General features: G+C 48.0%; 3 protein-coding genes across 4 annotated transcripts; all 3 read right to left on the reverse strand.

Moving 5' to 3' along the window:
- Positions 1-4: 4 nt before the first annotated feature.
- Positions 5-24625, reverse strand: LOC119221994 (acidic mammalian chitinase-like). 2 transcript variants are annotated; one of them, XM_062562727.1, is made up of 12 exons: positions 24622-24625; positions 3138-3175; positions 3017-3046; positions 2718-2922; positions 2393-2449; positions 2123-2288; positions 1870-1994; positions 1657-1780; positions 1172-1354; positions 925-1041; positions 511-643; positions 5-424 (listed from the first exon to the last, which is right to left on the reverse strand). In XM_062562727.1, exons 2-12 carry the CDS (start codon positions 3163-3165, stop codon positions 138-140), a joined length of 1455 nt encoding a protein of 484 aa, XP_062418711.1. In that variant the 5' UTR covers positions 3166-3175; positions 24622-24625; the 3' UTR covers positions 5-137. The 2 variants fall into 2 exon arrangements, with proteins under 2 accessions (XP_062418711.1, XP_062418710.1); XM_062562726.1 differs by lacking the exon at positions 24622-24625 and adding an exon at positions 3335-3357 and having other exon boundaries at positions 3138-3183.
- On the reverse strand, positions 10417-20632 carry nfascb (neurofascin homolog (chicken) b). Its single transcript, XM_037478213.2, has 27 exons — positions 20224-20632; positions 19697-19818; positions 19494-19599; positions 19197-19387; positions 18159-18281; positions 17799-18017; positions 17151-17262; positions 16828-17015; positions 16617-16748; positions 16399-16542; positions 15853-15964; positions 15557-15720; positions 15311-15458; positions 15097-15221; positions 14910-15011; positions 14589-14786; positions 14321-14391; positions 14007-14229; positions 13332-13447; positions 12715-12925; positions 12503-12625; positions 12031-12204; positions 11791-11922; positions 11639-11708; positions 11064-11075; positions 10853-10888; positions 10417-10740 (listed from the first exon to the last, which is right to left on the reverse strand). Exons 2-27 carry the CDS (start codon positions 19770-19772, stop codon positions 10509-10511), a joined length of 3540 nt encoding a protein of 1179 aa, XP_037334110.2. The 5' UTR covers positions 19773-19818; positions 20224-20632; the 3' UTR covers positions 10417-10508.
- LOC134130607 (uncharacterized) lies at positions 23159-27969 on the reverse strand. Its single transcript, XM_062562730.1, has 2 exons — positions 26639-27969; positions 23159-23296 (listed from the first exon to the last, which is right to left on the reverse strand). The coding sequence occupies exons 1-2, from the start codon at positions 27677-27679 to the stop codon at positions 23294-23296; spliced, it is 1044 nt and encodes a 347-aa protein (XP_062418714.1). The 5' UTR covers positions 27680-27969; the 3' UTR covers positions 23159-23293.
- Between the last annotated feature and the right edge of the window lie 16 nt (positions 27970-27985).

The following is a 27985-nucleotide window of genomic DNA, read 5'->3' on the forward strand; positions in this document are numbered from 1 at the left end:
ACTCTTGTCTCTTTTTTCCATGCTTTTTGTTTAATGTCATGTAATCATTTAATCATGTTTTATTTACCTGTGAAGTACATTATTTCAAACATTTTAGGAAAAAAAGCCAGTTTTATTTCATTAGGAGTTTCAGTTATTTAAGACCAGTCACAGCAGCTGCATCTCTTATTGAAAACAAGATTAACTGGACACCGCTGGAGGTACGTGACTCCTTGAGCGCACTGATAAAATAAGTTGCGGTCAATCTCATTCACATAGAGGCCGTCAGTCTTCCCGGAACAGAAAGCACTTCCAGAGCCCCCCGCGGCCGTGGTTTTGTCAATGGTGGTGGTGGTCGCAGCAGTACTTGTGCTGGTAGCGGAGCCGGGGTGATCTGTACCAATCTCTGGTGGGCTTGTGGTTACAGGCAATGGAGGTGGAAAATCTAATAAAAAAAGTATTTTAAGTCAAGACAGTGGAGAACATTTATGTGATCTTTTATGTCTTGTGCAAGGGTGAGGACTGATTTACCTGAATCCAGAAGGGAGCGCAGGTACCTAATGAGGGGGTATTTTCCCTGGCCACAGAACTGTCCAGAAAAATCATCCAGATCTAGAGACCAGACAAAGGCTCCCCCGAACTTCTTTTCTTTCAGATACTTTGCCTATATGGAACATACATTTAATAAATGCCAGTTTTGTTGTTGTAACACATAACTTGCAGGAGTAACACATGTGTTTGTTGTGAGCCAATTCAAGAATCTCTTATAATCAATAGTTCATTATAAGTTTAGCAGGTGGGTCCAAGCCCATTTATATGAATTAAGCATCTAAAATGACAATTATTTGAGTTATAATCCAATGAAATGTTGAATAAATTTTTATATTAATATTAATTCTATAACTATTTTTGATAGGAAAATGTCCAAATAAGGCTGTTAATTACCTTGATTTCGTAGCTTTGTCTGTTATCAAACCCAACCCACTCATTTCCTTTAATGGCATAGGGCACGCTTTGTTCATCAATCCAGTGGGTACTGGCTCCTTGGAGGAATCTGCAAATCTGTAAAAGTAGAACAAAAAAAGATTCAGACCACCTGAAACTATTTATGTTAGTCTTGTATGAATTTAATTCATTCATTTTAGTCATATATTATATTGTTTTTGTTGCCCCGTGTTGAACCATCACTGACCTCATAGTAGGACCAAAACCCAGCTTCACGGGTGTAGGACCCGGCAGAGGCTGGTCCGCTGGTTGCTGCTCCAAGGCCGCTCGCTACCGACAATGTGCGAAATGTGCGTCCATACGTAGCAATTCCAACTATGAGCTTTTCAAGAGGAGCACCCTTGTCTCTCCAATATTTCATAGAAAAGTCCTGTGAGAAGAGAACAAAAAATAAGCATTTCCTTACAGGTGTAGGGTTTGATAAGCCTCAAGGGTTAAGAAGGCCTTCAGCGAGGTGAAAGCCAACTACAGAATTACTTGTTTTGGATCGAGCATGTCCGCCTGGCTTTTTCACCTCACCAATTCCTGATGTTTTCATAGTCTACTTTTCAATCCACTGTTACAAAAAGGCTTTTTTATCTGTTTTTGTGGAAAATCCTTCCCGTTGTGTCTTTAGAAAATAAGGCGTTCAGCTCGTCGCACGCCCAGGACGAGGTCAGAGCTTTCACTCACCACATTGTAGTAGATGTTGTCGCCCTGGTCGTGAGAGCTGCGGTACAGAGGGCTGTTGTGACCAGTGAACGGGTCCCAGGCTCCGTGGAAGTCGTAGGTCATGACATTCATGAAGTCTAGGACCCTGTTAGAGAAGCAGGATATGACCAAGTAGAAAGGAGCTCATTTCTTTGTATAGACTTAAAGTTAAATGACCACCTCACAGGAACTTACTTGGAGACGTCAGCGATCTCGTAGCCATTGTCGATGTTTCCCTTCCCACCAGCCACTGCAGCCGTAAGCAGCAAACGTGGTCTTTTGGTCTCAGCGGCTTCTTTTTCGAAGGCAGCGAGGATTTCCTGAAAGCAAGAGGAAATCATTCAGGCAAAGCATGTGTACAGGTTGAGAATGTTTTTCATTGCTTTATTTGCTCAAGCAGGGATGCTGTGTTGGTTGCAGATAAAACATTTTTTTTTTTTAAACTCACCTGGCAGAGCACTGTGAACCTCTTCTTGTCCTCTGGTGGGCTTCCTCGTGCTCCAGGATACTCCCAGTCCATGTCCAGCCCGTCAAAGCCGTAATATCTCAAGTATTTGATGGAAGACTGGATGAACCTCTCGCGGTTGGCAGGTGATGAAACCATAATGGTAAATCTGTAATCATGTAAATAAAAAAAGACAATGGTCACATTTTCATGTAATAATGTTTCATGTTTTAATTTTCCCGATGCGTTGCTGTTGAAACCTTCGGTACTCACTGTCTTGATCCGAAATTCCACCCCCCAACAGCCAGCAGAGTCTTCAGATCGGGGTTTCTGTGCAGGAGAGATGTGTAGATTAACAATTAATTGATGAAGGAAGAAGATGGAGTAAAATACCTGCATGCAAATTAAAAAAAAATTCAATATTTCATTCAGCGCTCATGATCCGTTTCTCAAAACCCTCTTCTTATAAGTAACACAGAAAGACTGCACTTAACCAGACATAATATATATAACATATACTTCCCCTTAACTGCAGATGAGATTAGTTGTTGTGTATTAAAAGTGGATGTCACTGCAGATGCAGCGATGCACAACTCACCTATTCTTCAGTTCATTGAATGATTTATAGAGAATATCATCATTCCACTCATAGGGCGCCAGCTCATTGGAATGGCTTATGATGGAAAAGGCGTAGATCAGGTGTGTGCAGAGGGTTGGATCTACATCGGCAGGCAGATATTTGCCAACACCTGGTCTATACTGGGACCAGTTTGTGAAGTAACACACCAGTTTGGTGGAAGACACTTTTGGAGACGGGCAAAAAAATGAGAGCTTAGGGTTTTTTTTAGGTCATGAAACAGCAATTTAATGTGAATAAATTAAATAATGAATGCATACCCATCTGGAGACACATCAAAACAGACAGACCTTAACAAGAAGACATTTAATTAATATATTTTTTAATTTGCACAAGATAGTCGCATCTGAAGTGATGAACAAATGAAAGACTGTAACTTACCGGCCAAGATTGTTAGGCGAGCCATCATGTGTCTTTTCCTTAAGAGCTGCAACACAACATTTTAATATTAACTATGAATCTCTATGAACTTACAATAAGGTTTCTGTCGACTGGAACCAGTTTACCATGTAGACGCTTAGGTAGCAGCGCTACACGTAATAGAACATCCAGCTAAAACCAGTCGGCTGATGGCTTACCTGTTCCCAGACGTGAATATGCCAATGATCCACCTGGGAGTCCTTTTTATAGAAATGATAAGAAAGGGACAAAGGGCCGTGTGAGAGTGAGATGCAATGCACACCTTAGGAAAGGACAATTGTCACTGTCAAGTTGTTCACATTAGACTGTAGTGCGATAATGAAGATGACATGAAGATAATAAACGGTTTCATCTCAAGATAAAACGTGATTAAAAAAAATTGAGTTTGTGAAGTGGCCTCTATAAATCCACTCAGATTAAAGGAGCTGGTCAATTAACACTGATAACCTGACGTACAAACACAATCTCTATTCTAAATTACATAATATATACAATTGTTCCCATGGTAACAGCAACTGGAGTGTCCTTGAGTTGTTGCTGATTATTTCAACATCGTTCTTAAGCCAACCTTTCAGTTACAGGACAGATATAAAATACTCTCGCCGGGTTGTGTGAGTCTCCATTATTTTTAGTATCATTATTCAAATTTGATACATTATGAGTTTTTAATGTTGTGCCACGTCAACTGAGAACCCAACAATAGAAAAGCACTGGATATTAACCTATACTTTATGATATGGTTATTTACCCCCCGATAATCAGGGAGGTTCAGTAATAAGTGTCATATCAGTGGCCTGATAAATGTTGTAAGTAACACACCATCACAGATAAGATATCATTTCCATTGTACGGGGATGTTGCAACTATGAGTTAGCTTAAATGTCAGCTAAAAGGACAGAGTTCAATAAGCTTAGCATAAGTTAAACTTTTCAGGCAAAAGGGATGCCGCCAGAGTTAAAGGATCACTAGGTAAGAAGTTTGATTCCACTGCCGTCTGTACGACAACGATGAAGATGATTTAGCTTTGTACAATGACTCGAGAAAAGAGATAACAGTGAATTGTCACTATTAAACCTAAGGTGTTTATGGTTTGCTTTGAACAGAAGTAAATGCAAAATAACTCGCTTCATAAGAATAGAACAGAAATGAAAGTGATCCTACACTTAAAGCTCGTCTGTGATTAAAACAAAAATGGATAAAAGCTGGAATGTAAAATTCATAGTCAGAGTAAACATGCTAGAAACACATATTTCCACTTTATTTACATCTAACGACATAACTGTTTCAGTACATAGGACACTGTGAGTCAACAAACTAAAGCTGTTACATCAAGTTGAATGTGTCACGGTTCATGAATCCACTGCCCTTCCCTTGTCTTGTGTGTCATGTGTGGGTGTGTGGAGTGGGCGGAGTCAGCAATCTCGCGTAATCAGCAAGACAGCTGATCACACTTTGTGTGCCAGCTGTAGCCCATTTCGCCACCCTATATATTCTCACCATGTCCTTCCTCTCATTGTCAGATCGTTGTTTGATGTCACCCGTGTTGTGTCGTGTTCCTGCCAGCGTTCCCGTATCGTGCCTGATATATGGTTCACATCTATGTTCACGGAGTTTGTCTGCACTGCCTTGGGAGTCGTCGTCACCACCCTCACCAATCGGCGTACCACCCACCACCTGGAGGATCATCGCGGGAGTTCGGCACTGTGGTTACTGTCACTGACTTAATAAACTTTGTATTCACTTGCATATCTGCTTCCGCGTCGTAGAGTCATGACAGAACGATCTGACCATGCAAGGGAAGCAGCGAGTGACTCCGCGTTTTCGATGGAGGCATTCATGAATAGCAGCCTCAACCGCATGGAGACCCAAGAGAGACACCTGAATGACACGGGGCGAGCTGTACAGGCTCTGGTGGCGCAGGTGTCCGAGCTCACCCAGCAAGTCCAACTCTTGCGGGGGCCCTCTCTGCCCCCCTCACCAGCCGCTCCCCCCACACCACCGGACGGCTCCTCCCAGTCAGAACCCCGCCTACCAGTTCCAGAGTCTTATGCCGGTGAGCCAACCTTCTGCAGAGCATTTCTGACACGATGTTCTATGCATTTTTCCCTCCAGCCCAGAACATTTTCCACAGAGCGAGCCAAGGTCGCCTTTGTGCTCACCCTACTGACTGGGAGAGCAGCACTATGGGGAACGGCTGTGTGGGAGAACCAAGACCCATGCTGTGCCTCGTTCCAGACACTCGGCGAGGAGATGAGGAGAGTATTTGACCGTGCGGTCGCAGGAAGAGAGGCGGCCAGCACGCTCACGGAGCTAAGACAAGGTGAGAGGTCGGTATCGGATTACTCCATTGAGTTCCGGACATTGGCGGCCGAATGTCGGTGGAACGAGGAGGCGCAGTGGGACATGTTCCTGCATGGGCTGGCTGACCGCGTCCAGAGAGAGATCTACGCCCTGGACCTCCCCACTACCCTGAACGACCTCATTGGACTGGCACTTCGAGTGGACGCGCGGCTGACCAGAGTCGTGCAGCGTTCTTGGTCCAGCCGGATTCCTGGGGGAGGTGAGGATCGGCGACCTAGCGGAGGAGACACGGCTGGTTCTGGCTATGATCACGAGCCGATGCAGGTCGGGAGAGCTCGGCTGTCCCGGGAGGAGAAGGAGAGACGGAGGTCCCAAGGCCTTTGCTTGTACTGCGGAGCAGCGGGACACTACGCGTACAACTGCCCGGGAAAAGGCCAAGCCCGGCAGTAAGTTTGAGGCTACGGTCGGGTGGGCTCTCCGCTGAGAAGACCTCATCAAATGCTACGTTCCTTCCGGTACGACTGAGATGGTCAACCCACACGCACGACTGTCGTGCCCTGGTGGATTCCGGAGCAGAGGGTAATTTTCTGGATCATGCCCTCGCACGCAGTTTTAAGATACCTCTTTTGCCCCTCGTCCACAAGATATCGGTTCACGCATTAAACGGTCAGGACCTACCCAACATTTTGCTCACCACCGGGCCCATGACACTCATCACCTCGGGCAACCACTCAGAGACCCTTTCCTTTTATGTACTGGACTCTCCACTGGCACCTGTAGTTCTTGGACATCCCTGGCTCACCAAGCATAACCCCAAGATAGACTGGCAGCAGAAGTCGGTGTCTGAGTGGAGCAGTAAATGTCATGAGTCCTGTCTTGTGTCTGCCTGTCCCCCTGTTTCTGTCTCTGTGTTCCAGGAGGAGGCGGTGGATTTGTCTAACGTGCCTGTGGAGTACCTCAGCCTGAGGGAGGTGTTCAGCAAGTCTCGGGCCGCGTCTCTGCCCCCGCATCGTCCGTATGACTGTGCGATAGAGTTATTACCAGATAAATCTCCGCCAAAGGGCAAGTTATATTCACTTTCGGTTCCAGAGAGGGAGGCGTTAGAGAAATATATTTCTGATTCTCTAGCGGCAGGGTTCATCCGTCGCTCCTCCTCTCCAGCCGGGGCGGGGTTCTTTTTTGTGGGAAAGAAGGACGGCTCCCTGCGACCCTGTATTGATTACCGGGGGCTGAACAGCATCACGGTTAAGAATACCTACCCGTTACCGTTGATGTCCTCAGCCTTCGAGAGGTTGCAGGGAGCAGCCATCTTCACTAAGTTGGACTTACGCAACGCATATCACTTGGTCCGCATCAGGAGGGGGGATGAATGGAAGACTGCCTTCAATACCCCCAGGGGACACTTCGAATACCTGGTCATGCCCTTCGGGCTGTCCAACGCCCCAGCGGTCTTCCAAGCACTGGTCAACGACGTGCTGCGTGATATGGTCGATCAGTTCATTTATGTCTACCTGGATGACATATTGATTTTTTCTTCTTCCCTCCAGGAACACGTGCAGCATGTCCGTCTGGTGCTTCAGAGGTTGCTGGAGAATGGGCTTTTCGTCAAGGCGGAGAAATGCGTTTTTCATGCACAGTCTGTTCCCTTCCTAGGGTACATCGTGTCGACGGAGGGAATGCGCATGGATCCTGAGAAGGTTAAGGCGGTGGTAGAGTGGCCAAGTCCAGATTCCCGCAAGGCCCTACAAAGATTCCTGGGGTTCGCCAACTTCTACCGAGGGTTCATTCGCAACTTCAGCCAGCTGGCCGCGCCGCTGACTGCTCTGACCTCCCCCAGAACGGTGTTCAGGTGGTCTGAGGTGGCGGAGGCGGCATTTACCAGACTGAAAGCCCGCTTTGTTTCAGCCCCCATTCTGGTTACCCCAGACCCAACACGTCAGTTTGTGGTGGAGGTCGACGCGTCAGAGGTGGGGGTAGGTGCGGTGTTATCTCAGCGCGCCACGTCGGACGGTAGGATGCATCCATGCGCGTTTTTATCACATCGTTTATCCCCTGCCGAACGCAATTACGACATTGGTAACAGAGAACTGTTGGCGGTCAAGCTGGCATTGGAGGAGTGGCGTCACTGGTTAGAAGGGTCGGGGGTACCTTTTATTGTCTGGACGGACCACAAGAACCTGGAGTACATTAGGACCGCCAAGAGACTGAACTCCAGGCAGGCTCGATGGGCACTTTTTTTCGGACGTTTTGATTTCACGCTGTCGTACCGCCCGGGTTCCAAGAACATCAAACCCGACTCTTTATCGCGCATTTTTGACCGCTCCGAACGCCCACTTACCCCAGAGAGTATTTTACCCGGGACCCTATTTGTCGCCACACTCAGATGGGAGATTGAATCTAAGGTCCTGTCTGCCTTAGAAGGGGCAACGCCCCCGGTTGCGTGCCCACCGAATCGGTTATTTGTGCCGGAGGGATTACGGTCCGACGTTATTCAGTGGGGGCATTGTTCTAACGTGGCTTGCCATCCGGGGGTCAGTCGAACTAAGTTTTTAGTCAAACAACGGTTCTGGTGGCCACTCATGGCAAGGGACATTCACAGCTTTGTTTTGGCTTGCTCGGTCTGCGCCACTGGTAAGACCTCCAACCGACCCCCAGATGGGTTACTTCAACCACTGCCAGTCCCGTCGAGACCCTGGTCCCATATCGCCCTAGACTTTATCACTGGCCTTCCCCCCTCCCAGGGTAACACGGTAGTCTTAACTGTGGTGGATCGGTTCTCGAAGGCGACTCATTTCATTCCCTTGCCCAAACTACCCACGGCCAAGGAGACAGCGGTGGCTGTCGTGGATCACGTCTTTCGCCTGCATGGCCTCCCGTCGGACGTGGTTTCCGACCGGGGACCCCAATTTGTTTCAAAGTTTTGGCAAGAATTTTGTAAATTACTGGGAGCGACTGTTAGTTTGTCCTCAGGGTTCCACCCCCAGAGCAACGGTCAGACGGAGAGAGCCAACCAGGATCTGGAGAGAACGTTGCGGTGCCTGGTCTCCAAGAATCCCTCCTCCTGGAGCCAACAACTGTCCATGGTGGAGTACGCCCACAACACACTGCCAGTGTCAGCCACGGGTCTATCACCGTTCGAGTGTAACGTAGGTTACCAGCCACCCATTTTTCACAGCTTGGAGTCCGAGGTTGCGGTTTCCTCGGCCCACGCCTTTGTTCAGAGGTGTCACCGCACCTGGACCAAGGCCAGAGAGACTCTACTCAGAGTGAGAGCGCGTACCAAGGCCAAGGCCGATCGCCACCGGTCTAGGCCCCCCGTATATGTTGCCGGCCAGGAGGTGTGGCTCTCTACTAAGAACATCCCTCTCCGCTCCGTCTCTAATAAGCTCGCTTCCAAATTCATTGGCCCATTTACAGTCGCTAAGGTCATTAGTCCGGTGGCAGTCCGCCTCAACCTCCCCCCGGTGTACAGGAGGGTTCATCCAGTCTTTCACGTGTCCAAGATTAAACCCGTAATTCACTCGCGCATTAATCCGGCTGTTCCGGTTCCCCCACCGCCACGTCTCATACAAGGGGAGACCACCTATTCGGTTAATCGGGTTCTGGACTCTAGGCGGAGGGGACGCGGAGTCCAGTATTTGGTGGACTGGGAGGGTTACGGCCCGGGGGATAGAAGTTGGGTTCCGGCTAGGGACATACTGGACCACTCCCTTATCGAGGATTACAACCGACAGGTAGGGGAGGCTAGGGACGCCAGGAGGCGTTTTTAGGGGGGGGGGTACTGTCACGGTTCATGAATCCACTGCCCTTCCCTTGTCTTGTGTGTCATGTGTGGGTGTGTGGAGTGGGCGGAGTCAGCAATCTCGCGTAATCAGCAAGACAGCTGATCACACTTTGTGTGCCAGCTGTAGCCCATTTCGCCACCCTATATATTCTCACCATGTCCTTCCTCTCATTGTCAGATCGTTGTTTGATGTCACCCGTGTTGTGTCGTGTTCCTGCCAGCGTTCCCGTATCGTGCCTGATATATGGTTCACATCTATGTTCACGGAGTTTGTCTGCACTGCCTTGGGAGTCGTCGTCACCACCCTCACCAATCGGCGTACCACCCACCACCTGGAGGATCATCGCGGGAGTTCGGCACTGTGGTTACTGTCACTGACTTAATAAACTTTGTATTCACTTGCATATCTGCTTCCGCGTCGTAGAGTCATGACAGAATGATCTCCATAGTGAGGGAAAGGTGGACACGGTTACATAAAGCTCAAAGAGAAACATAAGCTACTTCTCAATTTACTTTTGGTTCATGGTGGCTTTCTGATTCCCTGAATTATTTCAGCTTTTTGCTCCTAGCAGAGCACACATTTGCAAAGTGACAATACAGATGAATTATTAGTGGTATAGACCTTTTATCTATCATCAAAAACACTGTTATACTTTTAGATTGCACCATTACCCCTAAGTCATAAAACAAAGAGTACATCATCTAAGTTTATGGAGTGTATTCTTGCTCCCTCAATATTGAAAAAGTATGCAGCCCTTATTTTAATCACACATGAAAAAACACAAATCTAACTATTGAAATAAGCTGAAATGATAATATGTAAAAAGAGTAGTAAAGTTTGTCCTTGTTACTGCTTTTATCAACATGATAAACTAATCTACTTCTGTCTGCTTTGATGTAGCCAGGGTCCCTCCATCGACAAGATAACCAAAGACGTATTCACCCGTAAGCTCAAACAAACAGCATTTTATTTACACAAAACGCAATACAAAACACAGAAAGTAAAGCTTGCTTTACTAGCTTCCATCAGATGAACGAGCATCTCATCTCTCGTATTGTCCCAAATATTTTTTCCCGTTTTCTTCTTTGAATACAGGAAAGTTGCTCGATCTGCACGGACACAGGGGTCGACCTCGGCGGTCCCCTTTTGCGGACACACCGCACAAGCCCCACATGTTTCATAATTTAAGGTGGAGGGAACAAGCAGAGTCACGGGATAACTAGGGAGGCTGTTTGACTTTTGACTTTTACGCCAGGGAGTAGATGGTGTTCACTGGAGAGTGGAGCTCCAGAGTCCCGCCGAAGTCCAACTCCCTGACGTCCCTCCTGGCTCCCGTGTACTGGCCGATGAACGAGCCGTCCTCGTTGAACGGTACCTCGCTGCCCTCGACGTAGTCCACCAGGCTGTCGTCGCTGTCGGACCGCTTCATCATGGCCTCCATGGACGACTGGCCTCTCTGAAGCCCCCTTTCCTCCTCTCTGCAAAGTGAAGCAAACAAATAGAGTCTTGGTGCATCACTATGATAAAGAAAGGATAAAGGGTACAACTGTACCTGATGTGTTAATACATTTGAAATGTTCATGTACATACCGCCGTGGGTAGGGCAGAGTGGAGATACGTGCAATCCTAGAACATGAAGATAGCTTTTATGACAGGTGATTCTACCTCGTTTCATTTATCATTTACCCATTAAGGACTCGTTACAGTTCAAATGTTACGTTATATTTATATTCTCCAAACAACTCACATACTGTTTTATGTGAAATTAGTTTGAATGTATCAACATTTGGTCTTTCCTCACCTTTCAAGAGACCTTTATTGGTTGAGTGGGAAAAGAATAGGGTTGAGGTTTGGGAAGAAGAAAAGATTTTGAGTGAATAGAAGAACAAAGAAGAAACAAAGTAGTTTAAGTTTGATCGAAGGGTCACCATCTTAAGGCAATGCATAATGCCGTTTGTATCTGTACAGTTCATGCAAATGTAATTATATTAAAGATTCTCACAACTAATAGGGCTATAGAGCAATGTTTTTCTCAGTGGGTCCTCATTTTGTTTGCACTGTACGCATGCAGGCGTGTGATGTGATAAACGGACTGCCTGTTATCCAACTGGGCAAAGGTTGGTGGAAACACACAAAGCGATGCGCCAGGAAGGCCGCGAAGACGATTGCCAGCTATCGAACGTGGATATAAAAAGTGCATTATTGACAAATTTCAAAGTAAGGGTGCTTTTCACGCTATCAACAGTGCTTTGCATTCTTTGTCATTTCGGCCATCAGTGGGTTGTGTTGAGTAACGCCAGGCGGCAACTGAAGATTTATTTGTTTAAAATTACATTCCACCATTTGTTTTTTTTGTCTGTCCACTGTAATGCTTACCTGTAGTCAAATGACCCCTCCTGATCTTTGTCATCCACCGGCTCCAAGGAAATGTCTTTTTTTTCCCGCACTGAAAGTACAACAAGCTACACTGTGACCGGAGACACGGGACGCGGCTATCAGGCCACAACAAGAGGAGTCAACCCGCGTACCTGGGTATTTCCCTCCTCGGCTCCTCTTGATGAAGCAGACTATGAGAAGGATGAGCACCATGAGAGCCACGGCACACATGATCCCGATGAACCACCCCTGAGTGGTGATGTCCACCTGGTCCTGAGCGTACGCTGGGAAACACACGAGCACGCACGTTAACCCAATCACAAAAGTCAGCGTCCACCCCCGGAACTCAAAAAGTGTTCATGTGGCAGACCAACAGTGTGGCAATCAAGTACTTTCAGTGGTGTAGTGGGGTGACTCCTCAGTGTGCCATTCCCCCGTCCCGATGCGAGTTTGTGCGGCCACGGAGAATCTGTAGCGAGTGTAGCGGTCGAACCGCCGGACTGAGAAGCTCGTTACATTTGGAGTGAGCTCCTCGACTCGCAGTTCTTCTCCCCTGGTGGCGTTCACTGCGCAGAGAAACAACATTGTGTTAGGAGCACCCTTGAAGCTTCCCTGCTCGGAGTTTGCCTACAAAAGTTGTTTATTACCCTCTCAAGAAACATCCTTCAGCTGTATTTTGTTTAGTTTTTTTGTGCTTTTGTAAGTGTGCTTTTGTAAGTGTGCTATTATGTGCTAGAGGGCCGTGGGCCTCGGGTGACATGTGGAAATATGTGTTGAATGGATAAAATGAGGGTTTTTTTCTTTTCCATCATCAAACTGGAGTGGGGGTTATTTGGCAGTGTTTCAGAGGTCAAGTTTGGTTACCTGTCTGGTACTTCAGGGAATATCCAGTAATGACACCGTTGGGTTCGGCCGGAAGGTCCCAGTCGACGTAAATGCTGTCCAGATGTCTCTGTTGGATCCTGAAAGATCTGGGAGCAGATGGTACTAAAGACAAAAATACAGCAGGGGGTGACAAACATCAGATCTGTTCAGTTGTCCCTTGGTTGTTTCGTTTTTTTACCCTTCTTTTTTACCTCCTTCAGGCGTTGAGAAGACGATATTATTACTGGGCGGCCCTTCGTATCGATTGTTTGCCACGACTATATACAACTTGTAGTTGCTGTACGGGACGAGCCCGGTGAGGACCCCCGAGGGTTCTGGATCATTGTCTGGAAACGCTTTAGACTTCATCCCTCTATTGACCCTCAGCCACCTCAGCTGGCTGCTGTCCCTCCAGTAGTAGGCCTGAGAGATGAGAAGCAACCCCGAATTGGGATTAGGCTAAGAGCACTCTTGAGCTGAGTTTCAGTTATACCCGAAGCATGAATACAATATTTGATTCACATTAAATCATAAAAATCTGTTTTCTAAAGTCACAGGTTGTAACAACTAGTCAAAATATGAGCCAACATTTCTGGCTACAACAAGATTAAATAGACTATTTGCTAAAATTTGTTTAAGTAAAAAAACACCTGACTCATGAGTTTGGTATTTAATTGCCCTTCGTCTAACGTTAACCAACAAAATGTCTCGCTACTTTCCAGACATCAACGGTCAACAAAACACAACGTTTTTCCTCAATTTCCAGTTGTTTGTCACCACAAATTGAATCTGTATCGATTGGGCATTTGTACATTAAGTGAAGCCAGACCTTGTATTCTTTCAGTACCCCCATCATTGAGCCGCGTGTCACCGAATCCCAGTGCAACGTCACCTGAGTGCTCTCGATGTCGGACACTCTCAGGTTCAGGGGGGCCGTTAAGGGACCTGAGGGACACAGAGTGGCTTAGTGCTTGCTAGTGTTCGGGGAACACAGAGGGAGGTGATGAGGCCCAAGATATTTAAAAAAAGCTGGGTGTTTTTTCCATCTCATTCAAAATAAGTAACACAATTAAGAGAAAACCCTGAATAGATTAATAGAGAAAGACAATATCCGAGGCTTGCATAATGGTCAGAATTGGTACTTGACTAGTGTGTCCTTATCAGTCGCCAGATGCACATTAACAGGGTTTATATGAGGTATGAAAGACTTTGTCTCACATTGGCACAACATTTTGACCTCAGCTTTCTGGATTCTGCTTGTAGTCAAATGTGAAATCGGCATTTGACTGTTTGCCAGTGAACAGTCTGAGTTGAGAGTTAAAGAGGAAGTTAATAATATTAGAAGAAACACAATCTCGGAACCTGCTGGCTATCATCTGATAATAATTAAGCTTTTAATTGAGTTGGAAGTAGCTCGTTAACTGGCTACTTGTCGTAAACCTTTTTATTTCTCAGCTCCAACTAATGTTAACAAAGAGCAGGGCACAGAAAAAGAGCCACTCACGGTCCTCCCCGGAGTAACCGATGACAACAGGGGACTCTGGACCCAATCCGAAGTCATTGACAGCCTGGACTTTGATGTCATACGGAGTGAAGGTATCTGCATCGTAGATGTAGTACTTTAACCATTTAGTGGTCGCGTTCTTCCACTCCTCTCGAGACTCTCTCCTTTTCCACCACACCAAATACTTCAGGTGAGGCCCGTTCCACTGTCTGTATGTCAGAGGCTGAAGGCATAGTTGACGTTTAATTTTGATAGAAATCACAATATGCAACAGACAAGAGTAGTTATGAAAGTGTTTTCGGTAAGTTCTTTACCTCCCAGCTGATCTCCATGTTATTCCTCCATGTACCCACCCCTTTAACGTTCTTTGGGATGACATCTGGGGCTGTGCAGGAGAAGCAATGCAGTGGTAAGATGGTTAGCTTTCATGAAAGAGGTCTGCACTACAGGAAAAACACTCATTTCATTTGTTGCGAGTAAAAAGATTGATGACACAATTTGTTTGTTGAGTGCAAGTTTGGTTGTTTTACCAACTTAAAATATGTGTCTGACAAGTGTGTATTTAAGGAAGATCAAACCCACGAGCGCCGCTGCTCTGGAAGCGCGTGGACGGGCGACTGGGGCGACTCATTCCGATGTCATTGATGGCGATTACCCGAAACTCGTAGTAGGTGAATGGGGTGAGATGCAGAATGACAGAGTTGAGGTTCCCTGGATACGTTGAGAGGTTTCTCCACTTACCGGGCAACCAGTCGTCATCATCGTACTGCACTAAGTACTCTGTAACACAACAAAAAAATGGAGAAGTATAGCTGAAAATTATGCTTACACACAGAATATCCTAAAAATAGGACTTTTTGTATTCCTGGGACTTTATTTTCTATTCAGTTGAACATTTCTTACCTGTTATAGGGTTGTGGTTGCTTTCTCCGGGTACCCAACGGAGTCTTACGCTGCGTTCATATGGATCGGATAACTCCAACTTAGTGGGAGGATCTGGACGGTCTGCACACACACACACACACACACACATAATTAAAAAGCCAAACGTGTCATTTGGTTGATGTAATTTATTTTAGGCTTCTCATACCCATCACCATTAGACGTGCTGAGGCAGACTTCTGCTCCATCTCAGTCTTGATGACACAGGTGTAATTACCCTCATCACCTCTGTTTACATTAGTGATGACCAGATTCGATTCATCCAGAGAAATCCTTAGGATACAAAAGAACAAACTGGTTGGCTCGAGACACCAAACAACAATGAAATTTAATAAAGACAATTATAGCATTAAATGCCGTACCTCCAGCCGAGGGTGGCATGCTTCTTGTCTTTCATCCAGGTGGTGGTGACGGGAGTAGTAACGTCTGCTTTTACACCACACTCGAAGCGCACGTCGCTCCCGCGGATGACTTTCATACTCTGCGGTCTTGTGACAATTAAAGTGGGCTCTGAGAAAGGTGCACGCAAAAATGCATGATGGACCACCCAATCAAAGATAAAATAAAAGTCTAAATGTGTCTACTATAAAAACGGTTGTGACCCTCACCTTTGACCTCAATCCGGACTTGACTCTCATCTCTTCCTGCGACGTTGCTGACTACACACAGGTAAGTTCCCTGATCCTCTATCCGTATTTGTTTGATCTCCAGAGTGCCGTTACGGTGCGTCTTAAAACGACTCCCTTCAAGGGTACCCTGTCCGTATTTAGACCTGTTCAAGCAGAACCATAAAACCACACACAAACACACACACACACACACACACACACACACACTGTGAGATGATGATTGATGATGATTGAACACACTCTTTGGATTGGAATGTCTGTCAGCATCTTCTCACCATCGCAACTCAGGCACTGGAGAACCAAAGTAGCGGCAGTCTAAGAGGGGACGACTGCCCTCGATCACTTTGATGAGTTCATTTCTGGCCCCAAGAATACGTGGCGTTGCATCTGGATAAACATTGATCCTTTATAGTAATACTTTTTAATATTGAACTTCCTGTGCATCTGTGGGTCAATCATTTAGACATTCCTCCACCAAACTCTATCAATCTTAAATAAATATATATTAACTTACAGCTCCAAAATACATGTCACAAATACATTCATATGTGTGTCAATGTGATGGTGAAGTTAATCTTATGTTCAAAACACAGAATATCTTGCCACAAAGAAGTAAAGCCTATATTAGCTTCTCATTATCATATTGCCGACTTCAGGTTCATGCGCAATTTATTATTATATTATATTAATGTTCATGTTATTACCTGTATTTTAATTATTATATCACTATATTATTAATGTTATCAATATTTCTCAATCGTTATTTTATATACACAGGTTTTACACTTTAAATGGCCTTGGGGAGAGAAGTGGTAACTTACGTAACACGTTGACAAAAGCGTTGGCCATTAGGTAACCGAACTCGTTGGAAACATTGCACTGATAGACAGCAGTGTTTGCAGCGGTCACGGCGCTTAAGGTCAGTGTGTCTCCTGACACTTGCCTGTTAGGTTGAGGTGTAGCAACTGGAAGAACAAAACAAACCACGGTTGTTTGGATTCACTTTGACAGCTGCAAGGCTTGCGTCTCCGAATCATACTTTCAATCGGCTCCCCGTTGATGAACCAGCTGACTGTGGGACGCGGGGCCCCATCAGATTGACACAAGAGGCGTCCATTTTCCTCCGGGGCCAAGACCAGATCGGTGGGTTTCTCCAGCCAGAAGGGAGCCGCTGTCAAACACAAGCAATTCCGTCATTTTGAAGTTGTCAAGTAAGAAGTTACAAAATTGTTTCTGAAAGTGACCCTCACCTTTGACCCTGACGGTAATTGTGTGCTCGATGTAACCTATCTTATTGGTAGCAGTGCAAGTGTATTCACCCACATCATCAAAGGACGCCTTTTGGATATGAATCATCTTGTTGAAGTTCTTCACTTTGATGCGTGCCGATGCCACCAGGTCATCACCGTTCTTGGTCCATGCAATGCGAGGAGTCGGCCTTGATGATGAGAAACAGGGCTTTACACCGGAGCACTTCCATGCAATCAGAGTCCAAATTATATCGCAGAGAAAATAGTGATTATATATTGGGGTGTTTTTCTTCAGTGACAGAATATCTTGCGTTGACGCTTACACTCCTGCAGCGATGCACTCCAGGAGGAGCTCTTCCCCTTGCAGGACCAGTATGGAGCTGGACGAGCCGGTGGGAGACAGCCAGGTGGGGGCAGCCTCGGACACCGTGCGGGCTGCAGAGAAAACAATCCAAAACCAATTCATTCACCCGACAGCTCAGGCAGTGCACACAGTCTCCACAACAAGAGTATGATCTTACATAAAACTAAATGTTCTAGTTTATAAGAATAATTATTGCAAAACAAAACTTAATGGAGGAAAAAAGTTATCAGTTTGGTCGGAAAACATTACGGTGTTATAGATGAACAGAAAATTGTTAGATAAGAAGGACAACCATTCCAATACCTTCGTGCTATTCATCTTTTGCAGATCCCCACAGGGTGAGAAATAAACACAAGAGGCTCATCTAAATCCAACCTGTGTTTTTTGGTGTTTCCTTTATTTCCATTGCATTGGTTGTTTGCTGTGCATCTACACATGCAGATTATCAGTATTTGAAAAAAGTCCCTTCAACAAAGGTGGATTATGTTACAGGTAAAAATAATAATAAAACAAAAAGAAAAGTAGAAAGAAACACTGCACATAACAACTGTATTGGATTTGTGATCCAAAAAGCAGAGGGACACTGTGAACACGCAGCCATACTCACTCGTGAGCACCTTTACGACCACTGGCATCTTCTGCTGGATGACGTTCTTGTAGGGGAAGCGGGCGTTGCAGCAGTAATCGGCAGCAGAGTCATTGAACAGCACATTCGAGAAATACAGATCTCCGTTTACTCCCATGGATACCCGGCGGTCCGGCCGCACAGGCTGCATGGTGGGGAACGCTGTCTGAACCGGCCAGTTAAAAGGCCTCGCGTAGGAGCCTGAGATGACAATTATTATTGATTTTGGAGGAATTTTGAGAATTTTAATCAGCTCGTTCGGATATGCGGATCATTCAAATGACCCCTTGTTGAAACATGTTGTTTCAAACATCTAGAGAAGTGACTGTAGAAGACTCTTACAGCTGGACATCCAGTAGGTTTCGGGTTTCGGGGGGCCCGGTGGCGGGTCACAAGACAGGACCAGAGGGAAGCCAGCGCTGACCACCACCGGCTCCAGGACCTCCCTTGGCCAAACAGGAGCTCCTTCACAAACACAAGCACACATGTCTCCACTGAGCAGCAAGGTGGGGATTTATATAACAGCGCACAACCCAATTCTGTAAAGCAACACGTTTGCAATTGTGTGGGTCTTGTCTGGTAACACTCTTAAGAAAAAAAGGCAATGAATTCCTCCCACCATCATGTATTGTTTCTGTAGCTGTAGCCAGTTGATTTGTTTTCTGTGCCATTTTCGTACAAACACTATGCTAAAAAGACATCAATGAGCCTCGGTGTGATTTATTTAGAGCCAACCCAACCTAAACCGAGGTATTGCTGTTTGGCATCTGATAATAGTCCCTCTCAAATATATCTTATACTCCTGTTTGAGTAATTTTGCTATAAAAAAATTAAAACATCAAGAAAAAGTATATATTTGTGACTCTGCCTCTTTAAAGATTTGTATATTTGGGAGGAGGAAGAGGGCCTGAGTGCTACAGACAGGGAAGGAATGTCAAAAAATAACACATTAGTTTGGATCTTTTCATGGGGTTTACTGACAAAACCACAATATGGAATATAGTTAAATTCATCCGTTCATCTTTATGATATTTCTGTTGTTGTATTGTCGGTATATCTCTAATCGCATTTTAAGAAACAATCCACAAAACACCAAAGAGTGAATAAGTTGAATGAGCAAATAAAGTGAAATTAAAGTGTATAGGTTTAATCAAACTTCCATAACAATTCACATAACTAGATATAAATGCTTTGCACCTATACTACACAACTAATTATATTGTCCATATTAAAAACTGCCTTTTTTACTCTCAAAAGTTTTTCTAGTTGCATTTCATTTTAAAGTAATGTCCATGTTGTGTCACTGGACCCAATGAGGTCACCGTTGTCAGTCCTGCATGCAAATAGTCATCTCTCTAAAAGTTCCAATAATGACCTTACTGTATAGCCGCAGTCGGATCTTGTTGGAGTAAGCAGATCCGTACTCATTGGAGGCAATGCATTGATATTCAGCCTCATACTGCTCTGGATTGTTCCAGGCATAGATGTCCAGGGTCCCTGAACGCCTTCGCATTGAAACTTGAGCGTCACGTGCCACGTTGAGATATTTCCCATTCCGTCTCCATGAGAAACTTATTGAGGAAAAAAAAGTGTAAGAAGACAGAACAAACTGTGAGAGAACGGTTTGGGGATCATTTTACGAGAGAAACATGCATACAAACACACGTCGGCTCTTACATGGGATGAGGGTTTCCTTTGGCTTCACATTCTATGACCATGGTGTCTTTGGGGTCAACAATATGGTCCTTCATCGACTGCTTTATGATGGTCGGAGGCTGCCTGACTGTAGGCAAAGACATACAGTAACTCAGGCTCAGTTTAATAGAGACTGTCTTGAAACAAGAGTGATGAATGACATGCATGTTGAATTACTGACTCACTTTCCAGAGGGACGTCCAAAGCCCAAACACTCTGCCATAAAAGAAGCAGCAGAGCTGGTTCGACCAGAGTCCCCATCTTTACAGCACATGGAACCAGGCAACTTATTCCTTCACCAGCTCCCCTGATGTTACATTTAAGTAAAAAAAGCAGAAAATCTATTGTGTGATACTCATTCTTCTATTATATTTCATTAATGCCTCACAAATCATCAGCTTGCTGCAATGGGAATTCCACAGTGTAATGTAATTTAAAAAATGTTGAGTGGAAGTCTCTCAAAATATTGAATAATTCAATAACAATAACTTAAATGACATCTCCACTATTTAGAGAACCGATTATCACACGTTACAAGTATAAGAAAAGCTGATTAAACTGTGTCTCAAGATGTCACGATGATGATGAGTCCTTTGTAGTAAAAGTGTTACACTAGATGACCTTTCAAGTATTTTGACCACATTCTAGGTGTAAATACGCAAGGAACCACAAGTCTTTAGAATGAACAGGACAAGTAGTTGTCAGTACGTACCGCTCTCAAATCAGGGCTCTCTCCTCCTCATCCCTTTGGCTTTCCCGATGCAGCAATAATTCCAATGATTTTTTTTTTCTTGACAAAAAAAGAATCTTGTTCTTTGTGCAAGTAAGTAAAGCCTCTGTCCTTCAAATATCAGGTCAAGAACCCCAGAAGAGTTGATAGACTTCAGCAACAAGTTTCTGTCCGTCACTGCCACTTACGCCCGGCCCACCCACCTCATGAATGATGAATGAGCGCCGTACACCACCTACTCCTCACCCACATCAGTCGAGTGCTCCGACGAGGCTCTCACCATTGTGAACAATCCATCTCACTCAGACGCGCTCACACGATAAACACAAAGAAATTAAACTATGACGTTTGGATTCATTGCACCGTCAAGGTGGGGCATCTGATACGATTTGAACCGAGGAAGGAAAGTTCGAAAGTTAGTTTTTTTGTGAGACTGGTTTTTATTGCTCAAAGCAACAAGCTTTCGCATTCTTGCTGGTTTGGATGACATCAAAATGTGGGCTTGATTGTTAACTGGAAAGAATCGGTGGAAACAAGAGAATGAAAGCAATGTTTGTTTCTGTCATGTGAATTTGACGTCTGGCGCGTGACTCCAGCTCAGTAGCTCTGACAAAAGATTCAAATGATTTTCACTAACAGTCTGACGATGCGTTTCTGCCATTGACCTCCTGCTCTGTGGAACACTTTATATTTAACCATTTAATTGTTCCTCTTTTCTGTGGTACTTTTTGGAAACTATCCTCTGTTTAGTAAATACTTTTTGTATTCGATATTCAGCCATTAATATGCATATCCCCAGGGTAATTACCATTCAGCGATCCTACGGGGGGAGCAAAAAGTGCCAAAGTCGCAGGAGAAGCTGTATTTGTGCAAAACAAAAGACTTCTCAGGGCTGTGGATCGTCCTGATCTGCGCTTTCAGGCATCCACACGGGGCTGCACATACAAACCAGCGCAGACTGGGCTTGGTGGTAAGGAAGCAAAGGGCGGGGGTCTACCTACAGATGCAAATAAACCTGTCATTTGTATCTGGACGGATAATAAGACATTCCTCATTTCTCATAAAGTAACGTAACAACCTCTGGCCGTGATGCCCTCCTCCTGACAACCTGACATGCCCCCCTCCCCATCCCCCCCTCTGGCCCCACCCTAACACCATCAGAGGACTAAGGCAGGCCTGGCAGTGAGCAATGATCAGTGCCATGCACCAGATTGCACAGTGAAGAGGCAGAGGGACAGGCAGAGGCAGCTCAGTGGCAACAAGAAGGCCTCTATGCTCACGGGCGTCCTCCGGGCACGTGTGCCCAGGGCTCGGGTAAAAGCAGATGGCATGTGGGAGGGGGGGGGGGGGGGAGGAGTATTCCAGCGCACAAGTTGCCTTTTCAGACTCTGAGCACCTTTCATTTGCACTTTGACGTCACTGGCTTAGCGGGCACTCAGGAAACGGCCAGAAGGAGACACCAGGACACTGAGCTGCAGTCAGTAATCGCCGTGCTATCAAAACATTATTGTCTCACAGAATTGAGCTCTCTTTGTAATGAGGTAATCTCCAGCAACACATTTTCTCAAGACCTTCGCGTAACACGAATAAGAGTCAACAGCCACGCTGTAGCTGCTCTGTCAGACAGCTTTTAGGTAATAAAACAAGAAATATCGTTGCAATTAGTTTCTGATGCATTTGGTTATATAACATCTATTAGATTACATTAAATATGCACCTGTCTGTCTAGACGTTAACAAATTTAAGTCAATTGATCCTGAGGAGGAAATGAAAATCTGAAACAAACTCTATTTTTCCCAATCGTTTAATACTCCAATTCAAAATTATCCAACTACAAGAAAGTCTGATCTGGTTATTGGGACAGTCCATTATATTGCTATTGTATTCACTGTATTACATCGCCATTAGAAGAGCCAAGGCTTTGAATGAAGAGAACCAATTAGACTAATGGCTATTTAGTGCAACGGATGATGCTATAATGATTATACAGTAAGCTACAGTTTGCTTTAGTTTATATAGTTTAATGCACATCATATCCGACTATGAAATATTACCACATATGTGAATAGGGATTAATGCCAGTTATGTCGAAGGTGTGAAAGCTCAACCAGCTCGTGTTCACCGTGATACAAATCTGCTGATGCAGATGTCGACCCATCCCACTTCTGAACTCACACTATGACATCATTTAAACCTTGAGTTCCATTGAGAGCCGCCTTGAGTTGCCGGGTCCTACCTTACGATGTTATTAAAAGTGTTCTCTCTGCTCATTGGTCCCTTTTCCCACCTGGTGCAATGTAAGCAAACTCCTACTTTCCTCTTCCTGTCACTGTTGATTCACAAACTCTTAACAGTGGGCCTCACTTTGTCTAGCCGCCTGTGCTATTTGTATAATTTTTCACTCCATCAGTCTGGGTCACATGCCTGGCAAACAGGGCCTAAAAACCTACAATAACAAATCTATTGGGAAATCCTCACGTAAGTACTAGCATAACCGCCACAGTGATGTGAATGAGTTGTTAGATGCAGTGACATGGCATACAATAGTTTAGGTTTTGGTTGAGGTCTCTTCCAGCTCATGCAGCAACAATCAGCTGCATCTTGAGATCAGACCTTTTTTTGTGTTGTTGTTTTCATGTGTTCATTTGCATGGCGTTAGATGGGGAGTGGGTTACTGACCTTGTATTTTCACCCTGGCTGGCACGAACGCACACTCTCTCACACAAAGCGTGTTTGTCAGGAACAAAGTCGGTGCATTGTGTAACGGGAGGACACAGCTTCCACACGCATGGGGGGAGGGGGGATTTAACTCCTCGCATTTAAGTGATTAGATGACTTTTCCCCGTATGTGATTTATTTATTGTGCTGAAAAAAATGGTGTTCGGAATATGAACAAAACAAAAGAAGTCTTTGTAAGGTGTGCGGGGTCGGGTTTGGGAGGAAGACGCTGGAGACCAGTCTGCCAGTTTTTAATTCTTTTATTTATCTGCTTTTGCAGCACACGTGCCGGCGTCCTGCTCGCTCGTTCGGGGCCTCCCTTCGCTCGCCCGCCTCACTGCTCAAATGGGGGAGAGCACACACACACAATCATTGCCAGCTGATCGTTATTGTTTTCACCTGGCACTGTTCCCCGAGCCGCTCCCCCTCTCTCTCCCTCTGCAGCCGAGCCGAAACCACGCCCGCCACCACATACCCCCACCGCCCGACTTAGGCCGGGGAGCCGTCCGGCCTAGCTTACTCCCCCCCCCCTCCCTCGAGAGGGCGGGAGAGGAAGTCCGCCACGACCATCTGCGTCCCCGGCCTATGGACCACCTTGAAGTTAAAAGGCTGCATGGCCAGATACCACCGAGTGATCCGGGCGTTAGTATCCTTCATGCGGTGGAGCCACTGGAGCGGGGCGTGGTCCGAACAGAGGGTGAATGAGCGTCCCAGGAGGTAGTAGCGCAGGGAGCCCACCGCCCACCGGATGGCCAGGCACTCCTTCTCCACCGTGCTGTACCTGGCCTCCCTCTCCGACAGTTTCCGGCTGATGTAGACCACCGGGCGGTCGACCCCCTCGACCTCCTGGGACAAAACGGCCCCCAGCCCTCTGTCCGACGCGTCGGTCTGCAGCACAAACGGGAGAGAAAAGTTAGGTGTGTGGAGGAGCGGCTCCCCACAGAGAGTCTGTTTTACCTTCTCAAACGCCCGCTGGCACTGCTCCGACCACTGGACCGGATCTGACGCACCTTTCCGGGTCAGGTCGGTCAAGGGGCTGGTGAGGTCCGCAAACCCGGCGATGAACCGTCTGTAGTAACCTGCCAGCCCCAAAAACCGCCTCACCTCCTTTTTTGTCTTGGGGCGCGGGCAGGCTGCAATTGCCGCTGTCTTGTCCACCTGAGGACGCACCTGCCCCCCCCCCAAGTGGTACCCCAAATACCGTACCTCCCTCCGTCCAACTGCACACTTCCCCGGGTTGGCGGTGAGCCCGGCCCGCCTCAGCGACTCCAGCACCGCGTCCACCCGCCGCACATGCTCCGCCCAGGTGGTGCTGTGGATAATTACATCATCCAGGTATGCGGCTGCATATGCGGCGTGCGGGCGCAGCACCTTGTCCATGAGGCGCTGAAACGTGGCCGGGGCACTGAACAAGCCAAAGGGAAGCATGGTAAATTGGTACAAACCATACGGAGTGGAGAAAGCAGTTTTCTCTCTGGACTCTGGGGACAGGGGAATCTGCCAGTAGCCCTTAGTTAAATCCAGTGTCGTAAAAAAACGTGCAGTGCCCAGCCGGTCCAGGAGTTCGTCGACCCGGGGCATTGGGTAGGCGTCGAATCGTGACACGTCGTTTACCTTGCGGTAGTCCACGCAGAACCGCACAGTCCCATCCTTCTTGGCCACCAGAACGATGGGGCTGCACCAGGCGCTGTTGGACTCTTCTATTACCCCCATCTCCAACATGGCCGCTAATTCCTCCCGAACCACTTTTCTTTTGTGTTCGGGTAGTCTATAGGGACGTGACCTTACCGTCACCCCCGGGGGTGTCTCGATTCGGTGCATTATCAGGTCGGTGCGGCCTGGCCGGGGGGAGAACACATCAGCAAACCGCTTCTGCAACTGGGCAATGTCTGCTCTCTGGTCCTCAGAGAGATGACCCTCACACGGGAGCGGGGTGGGATTGACCGCTTTTGGCACCTCCGGCCCCAGGTCCTCTCTTTCCGATACTGTGGAAATCAGAGAAACAGACTCCGCCTCCCTCCAGGGTTTCAGGAGGTTGAGGTGGTATATTTGTGTAGCCCCGCCCCTGTCAGACCGCACCACCTCATAATCAACATCCCCCACCCGGCGTGTGACCTCGAAGGGCCCTTGCCACTTAGCCAGGAGTTTTGAGTTGGAAGAGGGAAGTAATACAAGTACCTTTTCTCCCGGTGTGAATTCTCGCAGCTTGGCCCCTCTGTTGTACAGCCGTTGTTGTCGTTCCTGGGCCTGGAGCAAATTCTCCCGTGACATCCTCCCCAGTGTGTGGAGCTTTGCTCGCAGGTCCAGGACGTACTGGATCTCGTTCTTTCCGGGGCTCGGACCTTCCTCCCAGCTTTCTTTAATAAGGTCCAGCACCCCTCTTGGTGACCTGCCAAACAGAAGCTCAAAGGGAGAAAATCCCGTGGAGGCCTGGGGAACCTCCCGGACTGCAAACAACAGAGGGTCAAGCCATTTGTCCCAATTACGTTCATCGTCGCTAATAAATTTACGAATCATGGACTTCAGCGTCCTATTCATCCGCTCTACCAGCCCGTCGGTCTGGGGGTGGTACACGCTCGTGCGGACGGACTTAATGCCCAGTAACCCGTAAAGTTCTCCCAGTGTGCGCGACATGAACGAGGTGCCCTGGTCTGTTAGAATCTCTTTCGGGATTCCAACCCGGGAGATGACCTGAAACAGAGCCTGCGCGACGCTCTTTGCAGAGATATTGCGCAATGGCACTGCCTCCGGATACCGGGTTGCGTAATCCATGAGGACTAACACAAAGCGGTATCCGCGTGCACTCCGGTGAAATGGCCCGATGAGGTCCATGCCGATGCGCTCGAACGGAACCTCCACCAACGGTAGCGGCCGCAGCGGGGCACGTGGTATGGCTGGTGAATTAACCAATTGACACTCACCACCAGCGGCGCGCGTCCGCCCGGATGCCTGGCCAATAAAATCGGGCCATTATCCGGTCTAGTGTTTTCCCGTATCCCATGTGACCCGCCATCGGATTATAGTGAGCCGCCTGGAAAACCATTTCCCGGCGGCTTTTCGGTACTAACAACTGGGTGTTTTCCTGCCCTGTTCGAGTGTCACGACTCACTCTATACAGTCTGTCCCTAATCAATGAGAAGTGCGGGTACGACTGTGCTGCGTCAGGGCGCACCAAATGACCATCAATTCTTATCACTTGGTCGTAGGCTGAGCGTAGAGTATCGTCACGAGACTGCTCGAGTGGAAAATCTTCCATGGAGCGGAACTCGGGAACCGCCGGGGTCTCCTCGGGAGGCTCCGCCGGTTCCCCCTCTCCCCCGGCGGCGTCGGACGACCTCGCGTCACCGCTGAGCACCGCACACATACCGCATGTCCCTGTCGGTCGTGAACGCACCCCCGCAGCCTCTCCCATTAGCGTGTTAAATCCCTCCCAATCCGTCCCCAAAATTACGGGGTGCGTCAGGTGGGAGCTAACCGCGACCTTTATTCTATATTTTTTTCCCCTGAACCGAAGTTCGACGGACACTATGGGATACTCGTGAATGTCCCCGTGCACACACCTTATTTTCACCCGCGACGCTTCTACCAATGCCCCTGGCCGAACCAGGCTCTGATGTATCATGGACTGCGAACAGCCTGAATCTACCATCGCCTGGCGTGTACCCCCCTGGATTCTTACCGGAACGCGGTACGTCGCTCCCGGGCCGGGGGAGGGTGATGGAGCGCCGGCAACCCGGATCACCTGCCCCACCTCCATCAGCGGGCACTCCCTCCGCAGATGGCCGGGCTGCCCACACTTCCAGCACTCCTGCCCTGGCGTTTGAGAACCTCCGGGTGGGTCAGGAAGAGTGCCGGGGCTCGCTGCGGTCGGGGGGTCCCAGTGTCGGGTCATCGGCTCCCGCCGTGGGGCTGGTCGGGGTCGCCCTGTGGTCAGCTGCTGGCCCCATCCCCGTGGTGCGGCTGCTTTCAGGGTCGAGGGTGGCGCGCCCTCCCGTCCGTCGCGCCCGCTGGGGTGCACCGCCAGGTGGTCCTCGGCCAGGGTGATGGCTGCCTCCAGCGTCGGTGGGCGGTGGTACCGGACCCACGCCGCCGTGCGGGCCGGGAGCCCCTCCACAAACTGCTCCAGTACCACCTTCTCCACGACCCCTGACGCCGTCCCCACCCCGTTCGGCTGGAGCCACCTGGCGGCCGCGTCCCGGAGCCGCTGCCCGTAGGCGAAGGGTCGGTCCTCCGGTCCCAGCCTGGCACTCCGGAATCGCCGGCGGTGGTCCTCGGGCAGCAGTCCCAGCCGGTCGACCACGGCCTTCCGCACCGCGGGGTAGTCCCGCCGGGCCGCCGGGGGAAGCCCCATGGCGGCCGTCTGCGCCTCCCCGGTCAGCAGCGGGAGCAGCCTCACGGCCCATTCCCCCTCCGGCCATCCGCACGCCTCCGCCGTTGCCTCGAAGGCTTCCATGAACGCCTGGGTGTCGTCCTCTGCTGTCATGCGGTGGAGGGTCAGGCTTGCCAACGCTGTCGGCCCCGGTGGTGGAGGTGCGGGTCCCGACCGCTCCACCAATTGCTCCAGCGCCTGGGCCTGCCTCCCCACCTGGACCTGGAGCATCCCCATGAACTGACGGTTCGCCTCTGCCTGCTCGCGTTGGATCCCCGCCAGCTCCCCAATCATCTGCGCCAGTGCGAGCGCCGGTTGGGTCGGCATATCCTGCTGCCTTTCGTCCGTCATCCGCCGAGTTGGGCGCCACTGTAAGGTGTGCGGGGTCGGGTTTGGGAGGAAGACGCTGGAGACCAGTCTGCCAGTTTTTAATTCTTTTATTTATCTGCTTTTGCAGCACACGTGCCGGCGTCCTGCTCGCTCGTTCGGGGCCTCCCTTCGCTCGCCCGCCTCACTGCTCAAATGGGGGAGAGCACACACACACAATCATTGCCAGCTGATCGTTATTGTTTTCACCTGGCACTGTTCCCCGAGCCGCTCCCCCTCTCTCTCCCTCTGCAGCCGAGCCGAAACCACGCCCGCCACCACAGTCTTAAT

Source organism: Pungitius pungitius, chromosome 1 (genome assembly GCF_949316345.1).
Source record: "Pungitius pungitius chromosome 1, fPunPun2.1, whole genome shotgun sequence".
Taxonomy (NCBI): Eukaryota; Metazoa; Chordata; class Actinopteri; order Perciformes; family Gasterosteidae; genus Pungitius; species Pungitius pungitius.

Excerpts from the sequence above, each read along its gene's own strand:
- LOC119221994 (XM_062562727.1), bottom strand. The coding sequence starts at position 3,165 with ATGATGGCTCGCCTAACAATCTTGGCCG. Across the intron at positions 1,781-1,869 it reads GAGATCGCTGACGTCTCCAA|GGTCCTAGACTTCATGAATG; the intron begins GTAAGTTCCTGT and ends CTTCTCTAACAG. Across the intron at positions 425-510 it reads GCGCTCCCTTCTGGATTCAG|ATTTTCCACCTCCATTGCCT; the intron begins GTAAATCAGTCC and ends TTTTTTTATTAG.
- nfascb (XM_037478213.2), bottom strand. The coding sequence starts at position 19,772 with ATGGGGACTCTGGTCGAACCAGCTCTGCTGCTTCTTTTATGGCAGAGT. Across the intron at positions 16,749-16,827 it reads AATTACCGTCAGGGTCAAAG|CGGCTCCCTTCTGGCTGGAG; the intron begins GTGAGGGTCACT and ends TGTGTTTGACAG. Across the intron at positions 14,392-14,588 it reads CTTCCAGAGCAGCGGCGCTC|CCCCAGATGTCATCCCAAAG; the intron begins GTGGGTTTGATC and ends TCTCCTGCACAG.
- LOC134130607 (XM_062562730.1), bottom strand. The coding sequence starts at position 27,679 with ATGACGGACGAAAGGCAGCAGGATATGCCGACCCAACCGGCGCTCGCA.